Raw genomic sequence first — 19582 nt, forward strand, 5'->3', positions numbered from 1 at the left:
TGAGAGATCTGGTTACCTCTGACTCCCATTCAGCATCCATATTTCAATGAGCCTTGCTTTGCTCATGGATCTATGACAAAAAGCATGTCACAGGTATTTGGGAGTAGTTTTAAGGTAAGAGAAGAAATTTTATTGCATGGTCATATTGACAATCTTGATATTAGGGAGATTTGGGAATGTTTACATTATTACTCTCCTGAAGTAACAGAAATAGGATCTCATCCCCTTCTCCCACAAAATAATTATCAAAGAACAAATGAGATTAAACAGAAATACAAGAGAAATAGTTTATCTTCACGTGGTGAGACATTCTTTTTTGCATTTTCTATAATAAGTCTGTGTTACTGTAATTACTGTAATTAGAAAAAGAAGAAGATTATTAACTCTTTGGAAAGTGTGTCTGACTTTGTCAAGCCTATTAGTTGTTAGTTCTTTTCAAGCCTATTAGTTGTTAGCAACCTGGTGTAGCTAACAGTTTAGGCATTATGACAATCATGTAAGAGAACAGAGGCACAGAAGTATAAGTGACCTCCCAACAGCACCATTGCCAGTTGGAGTGTAGCTGGGACAGAACCCAAGATTTCTTTTAGCCTCAATATCTATTTCCCACTAAACTGTATTATACTTTTTGGAGGCCTGGAGTTCCTGGTAAGAATGAAAGCATTTAATGAATCTTCTGCCTTGACAAAAAATATTCGTGCAATACTATAAAGCTTTTCCTGGCTGTTAAATAGCTGGTAGATTACTAAACACATTTGAAAAGATTAGAAAAAAAAATACACAATATTAACAAGTTAATCCTCTACTATTGTCCCTCAAATGTGAAATAAAACTCCTAAAACTTAAAGAGCTCAAGTAATTTTCTTAGGATATGCATCTCGTGTTGAAAATATGCCTCATTATGATAAGCTTTAGATATGTAACTTTGTTAAAATAATGGAGAAGTTTGTTGGCATTTTAATGAAGTATTTTTTTATTTAATGAAGTATTTATTTAATAATATTTTTTAAATAATTAGAACAGGAAGGGAGAGAATTAGAATGAAAATCATAAAATTAGCAGCATATTCCTGCAAGAGAGTTCTATGAGGGATACAAATTATGCAGGTGTTCCTACAGATTTTTGGAAATGTAAACTCTTCTATCCCATTAAAATATCACTTACAGAAGTAAGAAAAAGTTGATTTTGCTTATACTGTAATTATTAGGTGGAACAGAGGAAGAGGTAGGAGAATAAAATGAAAATTTGAAGACAGAAAAGAAAGATTATGGAAAGAAAAATTAACTTAAATTCTGTATAAAGCAAATACATAAACTTAGTGTCCAAAAAAACATTGTTCATTTCTTGGAGATACCTGGTCCCTACTGAACAAACCTGAACACCTAAAGTTGGCACCTGGTATTGTGATAATGGAAAGGGTGCACAATAGATGTTAAGAAGTCTGGGGTTTATTGTCATTAATCCTGTTGTAACTAGTTATATGAAATTGAAAATCTTTTTCAAGCTGGACTATGGTGACATAGGATCACTTCATATGGTTCTTGTTAATAGGGAGATAAGTAATGTTAGAGTAAAGGATGCCTGTGCCCTCAGGTGGAGGTGTACCCAGCAGAAATCTCTCAGCTTGTTGGCACTTCAATTGATTGGCTGAAGCCTCCGATTAGACTACACCACAGTTTGACCTCTATCTTGGAGCAATCTTGCTTCCCTTCCCTCCCTTCATAGGGAATTGATCCCAAATGTATTTTTTGACCTCCTGTGTCTCAGATTTTGTTACCATTACCTGGGGAACCCAACCTGGTAGGTACATTATTCATTAGATAATCTTTTTCTCATAACTCTCCTTATGAGGGGTTCCTTGTTTATACCTCATTATCCTTTGATCATATGCCCTTTATGTCTTTGGTCATGTTAATTCTTAACCTGAATTTTAACCATATCCTTCAAGAATGTGAACATTTCTAAGTTCTTTCCAAAGAAACTCACAGGCTAACTCCAAAAACACCGATCTTGTCTCTGGATGGGAACATTTAAAGCCCACCCAGTCAATTTGTATTTTATTCAGTTTTTCTGATTTATATTAATATTCTATTTTCTCTCAATTTCTTTACATTTGACTTCCCCCCCATATCTACATTGTGAGTAGCTATGGCAAAAGATGGTTCACTCTGTATTTGGTCAGAGAGGGAGCTGCAGAAGCTTACAAAGTCTCCAGGGGACTCACTCTTACACTAGTGTCCTTGGGCCATGCACATCCCTTTGTCATGGCCTCAGGTGGGCCTCCTAGAAAATTTGAAAGCAAAAGAGGAAAGTAGACCCTCCCTTTTTTTTCCAAGTCAATGGCAATCAGTTATTCCACATTCTATCCATGATAGCATGCTAGATATTGTTGAGCATGGTCAAGGAAAAAGGACAGGATTCTTGCCAGCCCTGTCTTAGCATATTGTTAGGGGAGCCCATAATTCTAATGCCCACAGTGTGAGCTGGTTGGACTTTCCCATGTGTGCAAAAGTGAAAGGTAAAGTTTTATTGTCTTTTGCCTAGACCCATTTTGGGACTTTTGGAGAAGGAAAGGGAAGAATCTAGCATAGAGCAAGGCTCTGGAAATAAATATTTCAGATGTTTTGTATTCAGATATTCAGATATATTTTAAGACCAATGCATTTAGCTCCACCTCACCTCTTGCCCCCAGGAGCCTCCCTAAATAGCAGGTGCAGATAGGATACGTTTTATTTGCATTTCCATTTGGTAGAGTCATACAGAAAACATTAGAAAGAATTAGGAGGGGTTCCTAGGTGGCTCAGTCAGTTAAGCCTCTGACTTTGGCTCAGGTCATGATTTCACTATCTGTGAGTTTCAGCCATGCTTTGGGCTCTATGCTATCAGTTTAAAGCCTGGAACCTGCTTCAAGAATCTGTGTCTCCCTCTCTCCCTGCCCCTCCCCTGCTCACACTCTGTCTCTCTCTTTCTCTCAAAAGTAAGCAAAGATTTTTAAAAAAATTAGGAAAGTAATAGAGTCTTCTTGTTATTCACTTGCATATAGACAATTTTTAAATGTGCGTCATGATATATCTCCTCGACTATTTCCTTGGGAACAAACTTTAGATTCTTTCTAAATCATTGCCCTCAAAAGAGTTATTTTGCTACATGCAAGTCACCAAGTCTCTCTTCTTATACAGTTTTCTGCTCTGCCATTCATAATTTTCCTTTTCAAGAGATTAGTAATTTCTCAAGAGTGTGACTAGGGAAAAGTCAAAGGGATTCAAAGATTTACAAATCCAAGTGTTGATGATTTACTGCTAACTATATGCAGCGGAGCAAATTGTGTCTTTCTAAAGCATAAATTTATATACATAATTAAATTATAGCATATAGCTTCTTCTTTACATTGGTGTTAGGAGCACCCCTAAGTGTGAAATACTCACTTGAAAAAAATAAGTTGTTTTCTCTAATGACATGATATCACTGCTTACTAATTAATGAAAAACATAAACTTACAAAAATTATATAGCCATACCTTGCCTTAAAAGTCCATTTTATGGAAATAAGGATTTTCAAATTAGACACTAGGGAGAATTTGTTTAGTTCCTAAGAGAAGAATTCATAAAAGCTTGATTTAACAAGCAAGCTTTTCAGGGTGCCTGCGTGGCTCAGTAGATTGAGCGTCTGACTCTTGATTTTGGCTCAGGTCATGTGGGATTGAGCCCTGTATCAGGCTTCTTGCTGAGCATGGAGCCTGGAGCCTGCTTAGGATTCTCTCTCTCTCTCTCTCTCTCTCTCTCTCTCTCTAGCTCTCTCTTTCTATGCACCTCTCCCCCACTGGCATTCTATTTCTCCCTAAAATTATGTATAGGGTCAATTGGGTGGCTCAGTAGATTAAGTGTCTGACTTCAACTCAGGTCACAGTCTCACGGTTTGTGAGTTGGAGCCCTGCATTGTGCTCTGAGCTGACAGTGCAGAGCCTGCTTGGGATTCTGTCTCCTTCCTTCTCTGTCCCTCCCCCATTCACACATGCATTCTCTCTCTCTCAAGACAATTAAAAAAATTTTTTTAAATAAAATAAAATTATGTATGTATGTATGAATGAATGAATGAATAAATAAATAAAGTAAGCATTTAGGCTTCTATTCTAGTTAGGCTGTAAAAATAGGCAGGCTTCGTATTATCACCCTGACATGAACTCTGGAGGAATGATGGAAGAAACGATATAGTGAGAAAATCTGGTGCCATTTGAGACAACATGGATGCATCTAGACAGTAATACTAACTGAAATAAGTCAGACTGAGGGAGACAGTCTACTCATAAATGGAATTTAAAAGAAGAAGATGAAGAAGAAGAAACAAACAGCAAAATCAGAACTATAAATATAGAGAACAAACTGATGGTTGCCAAAGGGAAGGGATGCAGAGGGGGCAAAATGGGTGAAGGGGAAAGGGAAATACAGGTCTCTTGTTACAGAATGAGTAAGTCATGGGAATAAAAAGCAAAGCATAAGGAACATAGTCAGTGATACTGTAAGAGTGATGTAATGGGACACATGGTAGCTTATACTTGAGGTAAACATAATATAATATGTAATCTTGTCAAATCATTAAGTTGTACATCTGAGACTAATATAACATTGTGTATCAACTATACTCAAATAAAAACAAATTTCAAAAAAATCCATGATCAAGTAAGTTTTATATCAGGACTGTAAGAATAATTCAAAATTAGAAAATATATTGGTCAAATTCATCACATTAATGGACTAAAGAAAAATCATGTGGCAAAATATGTTATTAAATTCAACCCCTAATTATAGTTAAAAATAAGAACAAAGAAGATGAGAGATTATGAATTTGGTAATGGAAATATTGCTAAATATCTCTAGCAAATATTGTAGTTATTGGAGAAACTCTAGGTGCATTCATTTAATATTGAGAACAACAACAACAAAAAAGGAATGACTAATGTCATTGGTATTGTTCAACATCATATTAGAGAGGTCCTTATCAAAGTCATAAGAAAAAAGTACATATTTGTAAGTCTTGAAAGGAAGAGGTAATATTAGTATTATTTTTAAATGATATGGCCAGTTATCTGGAGAATGCACCATAATGAAAAGTTTGTAAGATGTAATAGTCAATCTATAAAAAATACCATTGCCATAAACTAGCAACACTCAACTAGAAAATAAGATTAAAAAGAAACATACAACTCATAGCACGAAAAATAGGGGCTCCTGGGTGGCTCAGTCCGTTAAGTGTCCAGCTTTGGTTTAGGCCATGGTCTCACAGTTCATGAGACCAAGTCCCACATGGGGCTCTTCACTGACAGTGTGGAGCTGGCTTGGAATTCTCTCTCTCACTCTCTACCTGCCCCTCCCCTGCTCGTGTTCTCTCTCACCTCAAAATAAATAAATAAACTTAAAAAAAAAATAGTACAAAAAATATAAAGCTTATTTACGATATAACCAAGAATTAGAAAAAAAATGTTTGGAGACTACTTTTAAACTCTAGTAAAGGACACAAAAGAAGATATGCATAAGTTAAGAGATTTTCATTCTATTATAGGATGTGTTAATATAATAAAGTTATCAATCCTAATTAAATTAATATGAAAATTCTTTGTAATCCTAGTAAAAATTCATTAGAATTGGCCTATGAATAACTGAATATACTTTTTAATAAGAAGAATTAATTTGGTAATCTTTTCATATTAGTTATTAAAATAGGCTCCAAACTTGTTTTGACAAAATTTGGATGTTGTATTAGGAAGAGAAAAATGGGCCAATGAAAGTGAATAGAAAATTTAAGAGACAGACAAAACAAGGTAGCATAGAAAAGCATTAGAGGAAGAACAGATTATCTAGCATGTGACTTTGGGGAAATTACCTTGCTATATGGGGAAAATTTTAAAGAAGCAAAAAAACCAGATCCTTATTAATCATTACCTATGAAAGGAAATACAGAAGGATTAAATTTATAAATAGATGAAATGTTTTACATGCATGTTTTCAGGACCATATCCCTTTGCCTTAAGTGAACTATATGATCATGCCATTATATGGTGACCTGTGTTTTGTGTGAAGCACTGTGCCACTCTTTATGGGCCCGTTAAAACTCCTAACAGTCTAGATAGTAGATTACATGACTCAATACCCTAGTTTACAGATCTTCAGTCCCAGGATCAGAGATTTAATAATGAAATGGCATATGCTTGCATGCAAAAGAACCGGAGGGTAAGTGCAGACAGTTTGGCCTCAAAGCCCTAGCTCCTGAAAGGAGGGGATGAAAACGTTTCAAACATTTAGACCAGAAAAAAATGTCATTAAAAGCATCAACACACGTATGTATAATGTGTGCTTTGTGGGTACAGACACATCTGCATACCATTCACAGCACAGGAAAGTATTTTATGCAATCTTTTTGAACTTTAGATGTCACATTTAATCTTCATTCTGGTCACTTTCTTTATCTCAGCCACTTGTCTGCACTACAGAAAGCAGCCTATGACACCGTACAAAGTTTGCCAAACCTCTAGACATCATCATCTAGGAAATCTGCAAAGATACCTAAATAATAGTAGCTGCCTTGACAGTTCCCAAAAGCAAGTTTTTTTTTTCTTTTCCACATTTTTTCCTTTCCCTTACTTGAATTTACTAAACAGCATCACTGGAATTATTAGCACTATCTGATTTAGACATTACTTTAGAGGTCTGACACCCTTCCTCCTAATTTGCCTCTTCCTCTTACAAGCCTGAACTCTATTCAGGAGTTCCAAATGACCTCACGACACATCATTATAGAGTAGTTCCTGCATTTGCAACTTGTCATCGGTTTAATTTCCTTTGATGCTCCTCCAGAAGGTGAGTCACACAGAAGCAGGTGTAGATTTTGGTTTTAATTGACAAAAGACGCAACACCGGATCTTCTCTGGCAACAGTATAAATCCTTCCTAAACTCCCTGGATGGCAGTTTAGCCATAGAGGAGAACATTAATAAAATATTTTTGCAAATAAAATCTTAGCTCTGCAGGGTAAATAACTCCTTGAATGTTGTGATTAGGTACCATTTCTTATTTGCCAGAAAAAGTTCTTTGTTGAAACTGCTTTCTTATATAAAATATACAGAGCAGATACTATATTTGCTTATGTAGATTAACTTTTGATCAGAAAACTTATAAGTCTTTTGTTTTCTTTTTGATTTGAGGGAATTTCACGAGGGAAATTGTATGTTATGCTGATAATCATTCAGGATATTTTTTTTTTATCTCTATGTCAGTGCTATAATTTTGTTTTGATAGATTTAAAATTATTAGCAATAGCTTCTGATCCTTACTTTAATATAGTCTGTATCAATGACATAGCTATATATGTGGATATGAGTGAAATTATTAATATGGAAGTATGTGACACATATCTCTTTATTCATTTTTCCTTGAAAGGAAGTTCTGGTATAATTGTTTCCAAAAGTCATAAACGTGGAAATTATATTACCTATTTTAGAATGAAAAGTAAAATTTAATTTAAATATTAAATTCGCTAAAAGTGCTTTTGGAATAATAGAGCTACATAGTATTTTCTCAGCTTAAGAAAGAGTATAAAAATTAAGCCCATTACTCTCAATAAAAGTGATTAAGTTTTGAAAAATCATAGATTCTTTTACAATATATGATTTGCCACTGAAAAAGCATCAGTGTATTTGCATCATAAAATGTTCACCTTAAAATAAATACATTACTTACTGCTGATTCTCAGAGCTGGCTGAAACATCTGCTTTATCTGTAGGAAGAAGGAAGGTGGAGAAAAAGAGGTTAGAGCAGTATATATACATTACACTTATTTCCTGTTTTGGGCCAATTACGGTTGCGCAAGTGAATCTAAGTCAACAGGTCTGAAACAGGATTTGTCATACCAATAGTTTCAAATTTCACTGCTGATTGTTTAACTGAAGTTTTGGCAATATCTTGTCATTCTCCACATGGCTTTTTTTTTTTTTTTTTTTTTTTTTTGAATGGATTTTCTTCAGCTCAGGTGATGTCCTTAGATGTCTCCTTTGGTGTGCATTTATTTTCAGTGCCTGTTTAGTTCCTAGAAGTGAATTCTCTGTAGACCTTGGGTGGAGGTTATTTAATGTTTCCATATGTCCAGAGGTAGGCAGGTTGAAGAGCTTATGCACAGCTTTTTCTTCTATGGAGCTGGGAAATGCAAAAACATTTGCAAAAGCAAATGCCTTTCTTCCAGATATTTCCCAGGTACATGTTCTTATGCATGCATTTCTGCAAGTAAACCTAACATTGTTCAGTGGGAGGGCTAGGAGGTCATTCTTTAGTTTATTGGCAGGACTTGATTTGTACAGGATATCTAAAGTTAATATTGGATTTACTGTAATTATTTTTAGAGTGTTTAATTTGTTTATTGGATATATATCAGAACTTGGTCTATTCTCTAATGGAAAGAATGACCTAGAAAACTTGATTTAGGGAATGCAGGAAGGGATGAAGGGGGTGCCTCACACAGCTTCATTTTACTGTCTTCTAAAGCAAATTTATGCCCGTCAGGCCTGGCCCTGGAACATGAAGCTAGGTCAACATTAAACCAATTTGTCACATGTAGTTTGTAGTTTTCTGACTTGAAAAATTTTAAGGCAGAATGATTTTATCTCCTTTGTCTGAAAAGTTTTAGTCCTTTAAAATGGATAATGAAATGCATTCTAATTCTAATTGGATAAACTTGCTGCTTTTAAAAAATGAGTTTAGTTGTAACTGTGTGTTGTATGTAGATGTTGTGCGGGTGTCCCCATTTCTCTGCATGTCCTCAGGAGGGTTTGGCTCCAAAACATTTTTTAAACCTCGTTCTCGATTTCCTGATTTTCCAGTTCTGAATTTCTTCTTAGCAAATAATATTAGAAGTCCTGACAAAGTACGTGGTGATGTGAGGGGCCCACCCAGAAGGAATATCAGCCAGTGTATCTTTTTTATTTTAATTTTTTTAAGCTTATTTATTTTGAGCGAGCCGGGGATAGGGAGACGGAGAATCCCAAACAGGCTCCAGGCTGTCAGCACTGAGCCCGATGTGGGGCTCGAACTTACAAATCGTGAGATCATGACCTGAGCTGAAAACCAAAAGTCAGATGCTTAGCTGACTGAGCCACCCACGCACCCCAGCCAATGTATCTCAAGCAATGGCTCAGATCCTGTACTCTGGCTCAGATGGCCAAAGCTAAGGCAGGGCTTCGGGACCAGGTGTGTATACCAGTGTTCCCCAGTGTCCAGGCCATACCTGCCCTGTGGTGCAGCCCCATCCAGGCATATGGTTTTGAGAAAATTCTCCTTTTCTGCTACATTCCTGATGGGGAGGTGGTGGTTTCAGGTATTATGTGCAGCTCACTGGACAAATGGAGATGCTTGCTATTTGGGTCCAGTCTTGTTCACTGTCAAGACTGACAAAGTAATTTGAGATACACTGTCAGCTCTGATGTTTGCTACACTTTGTTGCTTGTTATAACCTCAATACTAGAGTAAGTTGTAGGCCTTTAAATTCAGGGAAAACAAGGTCAAGAGTTACTGGAATGTTAAAACAAGAGATTGGTTCAGGGTGACACATGGTAAAAGCATGTCATTGACCATGTTTCCTTCTCTTCCAGGCTTGGTACATTGTGACCTGTGCCTTGGGAATCTATCATCTAAATCTTTTCACAATCTCCTTTTCTCCAAAAGTGGATCCTTTCTTAATGGAAGATTCAAGTAGAGAATCTGTCCACTTGGCTCTGTTAGTTGGGGGAGGGTTATACTTTCGTATAATTCACAGGATTGCCCTTTTCTTCTCTAGAAACATTTAAAATCCAAACTTTTGAAACTGTCCTCTTCATGTTTAAAATGTAGCTAGAATTTTGGTGATAGTCATAAATTTGTGTGTGGAATGACTCAGTAAGCCCTCTTCACAACCACATAAGGTGAGCACTCCTGTTAACCCCATTTTGCAGATGAGAAACAAGGCACACAGAGTTATGGGACTTATCCAAGGTCACATGACAGGGCATGTGGGCCCAGGGATGGCTTTCTTTTGTAATAGCCACCTCTCTCTGAGTTCTGTCTACACTTCTCTGTTAGGTCCCCTTCCCACAGTGGTTTCAATGGGCAACTCCCTGTGACTAATGGACTCCACTGGGATCCTGACTGCAGACAGGAGGGCCCTGTAGAGGGTGGCATTCTCTCATTTCCCTGGATGATGGATTGAAAAATTCTTTGCTCACATTGCTCCTGGCCATAGTTGGGCCAGGTAAGAGGGCCCAGGTTCACACCTGACTGACCAGGCTGGAGGGGGAAGGGGAAAGGCACACAAAAAATGGGGAGTCAATCATCCCAGCCAGCACATCTGTTCCCACTGTTAAACCCAGAGTAGCCTCCTGCCCGTGGAATCCTCCTGGTGACAGAAAAGACACACTTCCTGTGTACAAGATGTCTTCTCAAGATTGTTCAAATTGTGCATGTGGATATCAAAATAAAATTGCTATTTCAGATTTAGCGCTTGTATATTTATTCTTTGGAGCTATTTTGCTGTTATAATTTATCCACATGTTTGACAGTCAATACTTTCACAATTCATTTTTTTAAATGGTTATTTATTTTTGAGAGAGAGAGTGGGCAGCAAGAGAGGGAGAGAGAGAATCCCAGGCAGGATCCTTGCTGTCAGCACAGAGTCTGACACGGGGCTCGATCCATCCCATGAAACAAGAGATCATGACCTGAGCCAAAACAAGAGTCAGACGCTTAACTGACTGAGCCACCCAGGTGCCCAATACTTGGATAAATCTTAACCAAATTATTCTGTTTGCAACTTGAGGCTTTTCAAGATTACTTATGTAATAGTAAAGCTAAGCTTAGTTTTGTGAACTATAGTTAAAATATTCAATAGTGATATTTATAAATGGAAGTACATAGCATATAACATAATGACAAAAGACCCCATAACTCATTAGTATTTTTAAGTTCCAAGTTCTTATGGTATTAACTTTTATTTTCTGGTTGTATAAAATTCATTATAACAGTGATCTACATTACATACTAAATTATCATCATTTGATTCTGTTCATCTGTGGAAGGCTTTATTTAATTGTCCCAGGCTTATTTCCATATCTCAAAAATGAAGAGAGTTAGACTAATAATTTCAGGTTCTCTCTACCTCCAAAATGTAATGATTCCAAATGCTGAATTTTTGTAAACGAGGGAGTATAAACTAATAAATCACATACATAGCACTGGCAGGAATTTCTGGGTGCTCATGTTAGCATGTAGATTGCACAATGTGGTAATTCAGTATTTTCTGTTCACTTTCATGTCTGTACTGGCTTTATGAGTTGTGTGGTAAACATATACTAGAACTGAATAGTGCCTGCTCAACAGATATAATATTTAATTGCAATTAATTAATAAGTCAAATAATTAGATATTACTCTAAAATTTTTTTTTATAAAAAAGAGCTTAGAAATCAAGGTAGATTGTACTGTAAATTTAAAAAAAAAACCCTGTTAAACACTCAGCTGCCATGTGTCCAGTTAATCCCTTAAATGTATTTTACTTTATGTGTATGTGAGGTGACAGTTCTCAATAAGCTGAATCAGCCACTTGGACAAAGTCACCTTGGTATCGTCCTCTGTGCAACCATTTTCTATGGGAGAATGTGTTTCATGGGCAAGACCATATCCAGAAGCACCCAGAGCCCATTCTCCTCTCTACTTAATGGTATAGAATATTGTTAAGAGCTTGAGATTTATGATCTGATGGACAGAGGTTACATTTCTATGCCAATGTATATTGAGACATTGTTTTTCTGCCTGTAAGTTTTCACTATCAGTAAGTTTTCCTATTGCAAAATGGGAATAGTATTATTATTTTATTTGGTTGTGATAAAATGAGATTACATGTGTAAGAATTTCTAAAGTGTTAGTTTCCTCCCATTTTATGTGTTTTTTTTCCCTCTGTGTCTGGAGAAACCTGTCCCTAATACTTTAAGCTGTGGGATTGTATTTGAATTTTTTGAAAGGTGGTTTGATTTACCAAGGTATAGGTAGTTATGTGAGAAATTACCATAGTAATTGTATAGAAAATGGCATAAAAAGGAAAAATATTTTTGACTCATAATTAACACTTAATAGATGTCCTCCAACTTTATATTCATTGTTATGACTACATAATCATAAATGCCCCATGATATATAAGGTTTTTTCTTGTCAAATATTAGCATCCCTATTATTAAGTTAAACAAATGTAAAAACATATTGTGACTTTGGGTCACAAAATACCATAAACATATTGGATTGACAAATTGACCGTAATCTTCTAAAATTGTTGTTTGCAACCACGCTTGTTCCCTCACCTGCCGTGATTAGTTTGTCTTTTTCTGTATTTACATCCACCATTGTCATTGTTGGCCCTTTAGGATGCATCCCTCCCAACTTTATCAGTATCTTTCATCTTTTTCTCATTTGCATATCCAAACTTTATGTTAAAAGGGCAAGTCATTTGCTCCTATGTCTATATTTTAACTCCATTCCAACTGTTTTTTTTTTTTCTTTGAGTTTTTAAATAAAATAACTCATGTGGCATGAAAAGGAGAGGGTCAGGGGTTGGGACCACCATATTTTTGGTTTGTGCATTCCAACACTTTTAGTGGAACTTGTAATTGAGTATCTCAGTGACCATTGCTATTATACACTGCATCTTGTTTAGAGAATGTTGCATTTCTTACTTCTCTTTTTTATTAAAATTTTTTAAGATTTATGTATTTATTTTGAGAAAGAGAGCCCAAGCAAGGGAGGGGCAGAGAGAGAGAGCGAGAATCCCAAGCAGGCTCCACATAGTACAGAACCAGACATGGGCCTTGATCTCACAGACCATGAGATTATCACCTGAGCCAAAATCAGGAGTCAGATGCTCAACCCACTGAGTAACCGGGTACCCCACATTTATTCTTAAAATTAGTGTTCTCTTCTTGGGTTTACCTAGTATACTCTAACCAGATTGGCTATAACATAAAATAAATAAAACAGCAATGTCAAATAAGTCCCTCCTTCCCTGACCAGCTCTCCTCTTATCTTAGACATAGTAACAACTGTATGCTTGCTGCCTGTTGTCATTTCTGTGCTGATCACTCAAAACTAACTAGTTACTGCAAAGATGAATAGGATCTCTGCCTTGAAGCTGATCTCTCATGGCCCAGCTTTCTATGACTTTCACTTCCCAGTTACCAACTGCCTATAGCTTACTGGCTGAAAGCATAATCTTTGCAAACTGTCAGGTTTAGGAAATCCTCTCCAAGCCTCAGCTTTTCTTTTCTGTAAAATGTATAACTTCATCTAATAGGTTTGCTTTGATGACTAAAAATTGTATAGTAAACATAAAACTTTTAAGATGATACCTGATATGTGATAACAAATAAAATAAAGTTTTTTTAATTTTATTTTTTATTTTTTAAAATTTACATCCAAATTAGTTGGCATATAGTGAAACAATGATTTCAAGAGTATATTCCTTAATGCCCCTTACCCATTTAGTCCATCCCCCCCTCCCACAACCCGTCCCATAACCCTCAGTTTGTTCTCCATATTTATGAGTCTCTTCTGTTTTGTCCCCCTCCCTGTTTTTATATTATTTTTGTTTCCCTTCCCTTATGTTCATCTGTTTTATCTCTTAAATTCTTCATATGAGTGAAGTCATATGATTTTTGTCTTTCTGACTGATTAATTTCACTTAGCATCTTACCCTCCAGTTCCATCCACGTAGTTGCAAATGGCAAGATTTCATTCTTTTTGATTGCCAAGTAATACTCCGTTGTATATATATACTACCTCCTCTTTATCCATTCATCCATCGATGGACATTTGGGTTCTTTCCATACTTTGGCTATTGTTGATAGTGCTGCTATAAACATGGGGGTGCATGTGTCCCTTCAAAACAGCACACCTGTATCCCTTGGATAAATACCTAGTAGTGCAATTTGTGGGTTGTAGGGTAATTCTGTTTTTAGTCTTTTGAGTAACCTCCATACTATTTTCCAGAGTGGCTGCACCAGCTTGCATCCTCAAAATACTATAAACTTTTTTATTGTCTTTTCCCAAGCCTGCTATTTGTTGAACACAAAATATTTCCATAAGTGCATTTTTGTTTGGTTGAATGCAGTGTTTTTCATAAGATCAGTTTCTTGTTTTAGATGTCATGGGAAAGGATCAGTATAATTTAAACAGAAGTTCAAGTGTTAAAGGCCCAATTCTATTAAAGAATATCAGGGTGACCTTAGGAAAATGAATGACCATCTCTGTGTCCTTGCCAAGAAATTGAGGGCCATAGACTTAGGTACATTTTTTTTTATTTATATATGAAATTTATTGTCAAATTGGTTTCCATACAACACCCAGTGCTCATCCCAAAAGGTGCGCTCCTCAATACCCATCACCCACCCTCTCCTCCCTCCCACCCCCCATCAACCCTCAGTTTGCTCTCAGTTCTCAACAGTCTCTTATGCTTTGGCTCTCTCCCACTCTAACCTCTTTTTTTTTTTTTTCTTCCCCTCCCCCATGGGTTCCTGTTAAGTTTCTCAGGATCCACATAAGAGTGAAACCATATGGTATCTGTCTTTCTCTGTATGGCTTATTTCACTTAGCATCACACTCTCCAGTTCCATCCACGTTGCTACAAAAGGCCATATTTCATTTTTTCTCATTGCCACATAGTATTCCATAGTGTATATAAACCACAATTTCTTTATCCGTTCATCAGTTGATGGACATTTAGGCTCTTTCCATAATTTGGCTATTGTTGAGAGTGCTGCTATAAACATTGGGGTACAAGTGCCCCTATGCATCAGTACTCCTGTGTCCCTTGGATAAATTCCTAGCAGTGCTATTGCTGGGTCATAGGGTAGGTCTATTTTTAATTTTCTGAGGAACCTCCACACTGCTTTCCAGAGCAGCTGCACCAATTTGCATTCCCACCAACAGTGCAAGAGGGTTCCCGTTTCTCCACATCCTCTCCAGCATCTATAGTCTCCTGATTTGTTCATTTTGGCCACTCTGACTGGCGTGAGGTGATACCTGAGTGTGGTTTTGATTTGTATTTCCCTGATAAGGAGCGACGCTGAACATCTTTTCATGTGCCTGTTGGCCATCCGGATGTCTTCTTTAGAGAAGTGTCTATTTATGTTTTCTGCCCATTTCTTCACTGGGTTATTTGCTTTTTGGGTGTGGAGTTTGGTGAGCTCTTTATATATTTTGGATACTAGCCCTTTGTCCGATATGTCATTTGCAAATATCTTTTCCCATTCTGTTGGTTGCCTTTTAGTTTTGTTGGTTGTTTCCTTTGCTGTGCAGAAGCTTTTTATCTTCATAAGGTCCCAGTAATTCACTTTTGCTTTTAATTCCCTTGCCTTCGGGGATGTGTCGAGTAAGAGATTGCTACGGCTGAGGTCAGAGAGGTCTTTTCCTGCTTTCTCCTCTAAGGTTTTGATGGTTTCCTGTCTCACCTTCAGGTCCTTTATCCATTTTGAGTTTATTTTTGTGAATGGTGTGAGAAAGTGGTCTAGTTTCAACCTTCTGCATGTTGCTGTCCAGTTCTCCCAGCACCATTTGTTAAAGAGACTGTCTTTTTTCCATTGGATGTTCTTTCCTGCTTTGTCAAAGATGAGTTGGCCATACGTTTGTGGGTCTAGTTCTGGGGTTTCTATTCTATTCCATTGGTCTATGTGTCTGTTTTTATGCCAATACCATGCTGTCTTGATGATGACAGCTTTGTAGTAGAGGCTAAAGTCTGGGATTGTGATGCCTCCTGCTTTGGTCTTCTTCTTCAAAATTACTTTGGCTATTCGGGCCTTTTGTGGTTCCATATGAATTTTAGGATTGCTTGTTCTAGTTTCGAGAAGAATGCTGGTGCAATTTTGATTGGGATTGCATTGAATGTGTAGATAGCTTTGGGTAGTATTGACATTTTGACAATATTTATTCTTCCAATCCATGAGCAGGGAATGTCTTTCCATTTCTTTAAATCTTCTTCAATTACCTTCATAAGCTTTCTATAGTTTTCAGCATACAGATCCTTTACATCTTTGGTTAGATTGATTCCTAGGTATTTTATGCTTCTTGGTGCAATTGTGAATGGGATCGGTTTCTTTATTTGTCTTTCTGTTGCTTCATTGTTAGTGTATAAGAATGCAACGGATTTCTGTACATTGATTTTGTATCCTGCAACTTTGCTGAATTCATGGATCAGTTCTAGCAGACTTTTGGTGGAGTCTATCGGATTTTCCATGTATAATATCATGTCATCTGCAAAAAGCGAAAGCTTGACTTCATCTTTGCCAATTTTGATGCCTTTGATTTCCTGTTGTTGTCTGATTGCTGATGCTAGAACTTCCAGCACTATGTTAAACAACAGCGGTGAGAGTGGGCTCCCTGTCGTGTTCCTGATCTCAGGGAAAAAGCTCTCAGTTTTTCCCCGTTGAGGATGATGTTAGCTGTGGGCTTTTCATAAATGGCTTTTATGATCTTTAAGTATGTTCCTTCTATCCCGACTTTCTCAAGGGTTTTTATTAAGAAAGGGTGCTGGATTTTGTCAAAGGCCTTTTCTGCATCGATTGACAGGATCATATGGTTCTTCTCTTTTTTTTTGTTAATGTGATGTATCACGTTGATTGATTTGCGAATGTTGAACCAGCCCTGCATCCCAGGAATGAATCCCACTTGATCATGGTGAATAATTCTTTTTATATGCCGTTGAATTCGATTTGCTAGTATCTTATTGAGAATTTTTGCATCCATATTCATCAGGGATATTGGCCTGTAGTTCTCTTCTTTTACTGGGTCTCTGTCTGGTTTGGGAATCAAAGTAATACTGGCTTCATACAATGAGTCTGGAAGTTTTCCTTCCCTTTCTATTTCTTGGAATAGCTTGAGAAGGATAGGTATTATCTCTGCTTTAAACGTCTGGTAGAACTCCCCTGGGAAGCCATCTGGTCCTGGACTCTTATTTGTTGGGAGATTTTTGATAACCGATTCAATTTCTTCGCTGGTGATGGGTCTGTTCAAGCTTTCTATTTCCTCCTGATTGAGTTTTGGAAGAGTGTGGGTATTCAGGAATTTGTCCATTTCTTCCAGGTTGTCCAATTTGTTGGCATATAATTTTTCATAGTATTCCCTGATAATTGTTTGTATCTCTGAGGGATTGGTTGTAATAATTCCATTTTCATTCATGATTTTATCTATTTGGGTCATCTCCCTTTTCTTTTTGAGAAGCCTGGCTAGAGGTTTGTCAATTTTGTTTATTTTTTCAAAAAACCAACTCTTGGTTTCGTTGATCTGCTCTACAGTTTTTTTAGATTCTATATTGTTTATTTCTGCTCTGATCTTTATTATTTCTCTTCTTCTGCTGGGTTTAGGCTGCCTTTGCTGTTCTGCTTCTATTTCCTTTAGGTGTGCTGTTAGATTTTGTATTTGGGATTTTTCTTGTTTCTTGAGATACGCCTGGATTGCAATGTATTTTCCTCTCAGGACTGCCTTCGCTGCGTCCCAAAGCGTTTGGATTGTTGTATTTTCATTTTCGTTTGTTTCCATATATTTTTTAATTTCTTCTCTAATTGCCTGGTTGACCCACTCATTCGTTAGTAGGGTGTTCTTTAACCTCCATGCTTTTGGAGGTTTTCCAGACTTTTTTCTGTGGTTGGTTTCAAGCTTCATAGCATTGTGGTCTGAAAGTATGCATGGTATGATTTCAATTCTTGTAAACTTATGAAGGGCTGTTTTGTGACCCAGTATATGATCTATCTTGGAGAATGTTCCATGTGCACTCGAGAAGAAAGTATATTCTGTTGCTTTGGGATGCAGATTTCTAAATATATCTGTCAAGTCCATCTGATCCAATGTCTCATTCAGGGCCCTTGTTTCTTTATTGACCGTGTGTCTAGATGATCTATCCATTTCTGTAAGTGGGGTGTTAAAGTCCCCTGCAATCACCACATTCTTCTCAATAAGGTTGCTTATGTTTATGAGTAATTGTTTTATATATTTGGGCGCTCCGGTATTCGGCGCATAGACATTTATAATTGTTAGCTCTTCCTGATGGATAGACCCTGTCACTATTATATAATGTCCTTCTTCATCTCTTGTTACAGCCTTTAATTTAAAGTCTAGTTTGTCTGATATAAGGATGGCTACTCCAGCTTTCTTTTGGCTTCCAGTAGCATGATAAATAGATCTCCATCCCCTCACTCTCAATCTAAAGGTGTCCTCAGGTCTAAAATGAGTCTCTTGTAGACAGCAAATAGATGGGTCTTGTTTTTTTATCCATTCTGATACCCTATGTCTTTTGGTTGGCGCATTTAATCCATTTACATTCAGTGTTATTATAGAAAGATATGGGTTTAGAGTCATTGTGATGTCTGTATGTTTTATGCTTGTAGTGATGTCTCTGGTACTTTGTCTCACAGGGTCCCCCTTAGGATCTCTTGTAGGGCCGGTTTAGTGGTGACAAATTCCTTCAGTTTTTGTTTGTTTGGGAAGATCCTTATCTCTCCTTCTATTCTAAATGACAGACTTGCTGGATAAAGGATTCTTGGCTGCATATTTTTTCTGTCTAGCACACTGAAAATCTCGTGCCAATTCTTTCTGGCCTGCCAAGTTTCAAAAGAGAGATCAGTCACGAGTCTTATAGGTCTCCCTTTATATGTGAGGGCACGTTTACCCCTTGCTGCTTTCAGAATTTTCTCTTTATCCTTGTATTTTGCCAGTTTCACTATGATATGTCGTGCAGAAGATCGATTCAAGTTACGTCTGAAGGGAGTTCTCTGTGCCTCTTGGATTTCAATGCCTTTTTCCTTCCCCAGTTCAGGGAAGTTCTCAGCTATAATTTCTTCAAGTACCCCTTCAGCACCTTTCCCTCTCTCTTCCTCCTCTGGGATACCAATTATGCGTAGATTATTTCTTTTTAGTGTATCACTTAGTTCTCTAATTTTCCCCTCATACTCCTGGATTTTTTTATCTCTCTTTTTCTCAGCTTCCTCTTTTTCCATCACTTTATCTTCTAGTTCACCTATTCTCTCCTCTGCCTCTTCAATCCGAGTCGTGGTGGTTTCCATTTTGTTATGCATTTCGTTTAAAGCGTTTTTCAGCTCCTCGTGACTGTTCCTTAGTCCCTTGATCTCTGTAGCAAGAGATTCTCTGCTGTCAGCTATACTGTTTTCAAGCCCAGCGATTAATTTTATGACTATTATTCTAAATTCACTTTCTGTTATATTATTTAAATCCTTTTTGATCAGCTCATTAGCTGTTGTTATTTCCTGGAGATTCTTCTGAGGGGAATTCTTCCGCTTGGTCATTTTGGATAGCCCCTGGCGTGGTGAGGACCTGCAGGGCACTTCCCCTGTGCTGTGGTGTATAACTGGAGTTGGTGGGCGGAGCCGCAGTCAGACCTGATGTCTGCCCCCAGCCCACGCTGTGTCCACAGTCAGACTGGTGCGTGCCTTCTGTTCCCCTCTCCTAGGGGCGGGATTCACTTTGGGGTGGGGGGGCCCGTCTGGGCTACTTGCACACTGCCAGGCTTGTGATGCTGGGG

General features: G+C 37.3%; 1 protein-coding gene across 1 annotated transcript in view; it reads right to left on the bottom strand.

The window, feature by feature from the left end:
- LOC112862111 (cysteine-rich secretory protein 2-like) overlaps positions 1–19582 on the bottom strand; it is a 56258-nt gene that overhangs the window by 19178 nt on the left and 17498 nt on the right. The window contains exon 2 of the mRNA XM_025925353.2: positions 7730–7766. Coding sequence (XP_025781138.2) covers positions 7730–7757 — 28 coding nt within the window. The 5' untranslated portion in view covers positions 7758–7766. The remainder of the gene's footprint in view (positions 1–7729; positions 7767–19582) is intronic.

The sequence above is a fragment of the Puma concolor genome, chromosome B2, assembly GCF_028749965.1.
Source record: "Puma concolor isolate L17-30 chromosome B2, mPumCon1.1.hap2, whole genome shotgun sequence".
Taxonomy (NCBI): domain Eukaryota; kingdom Metazoa; phylum Chordata; class Mammalia; order Carnivora; family Felidae; genus Puma; species Puma concolor.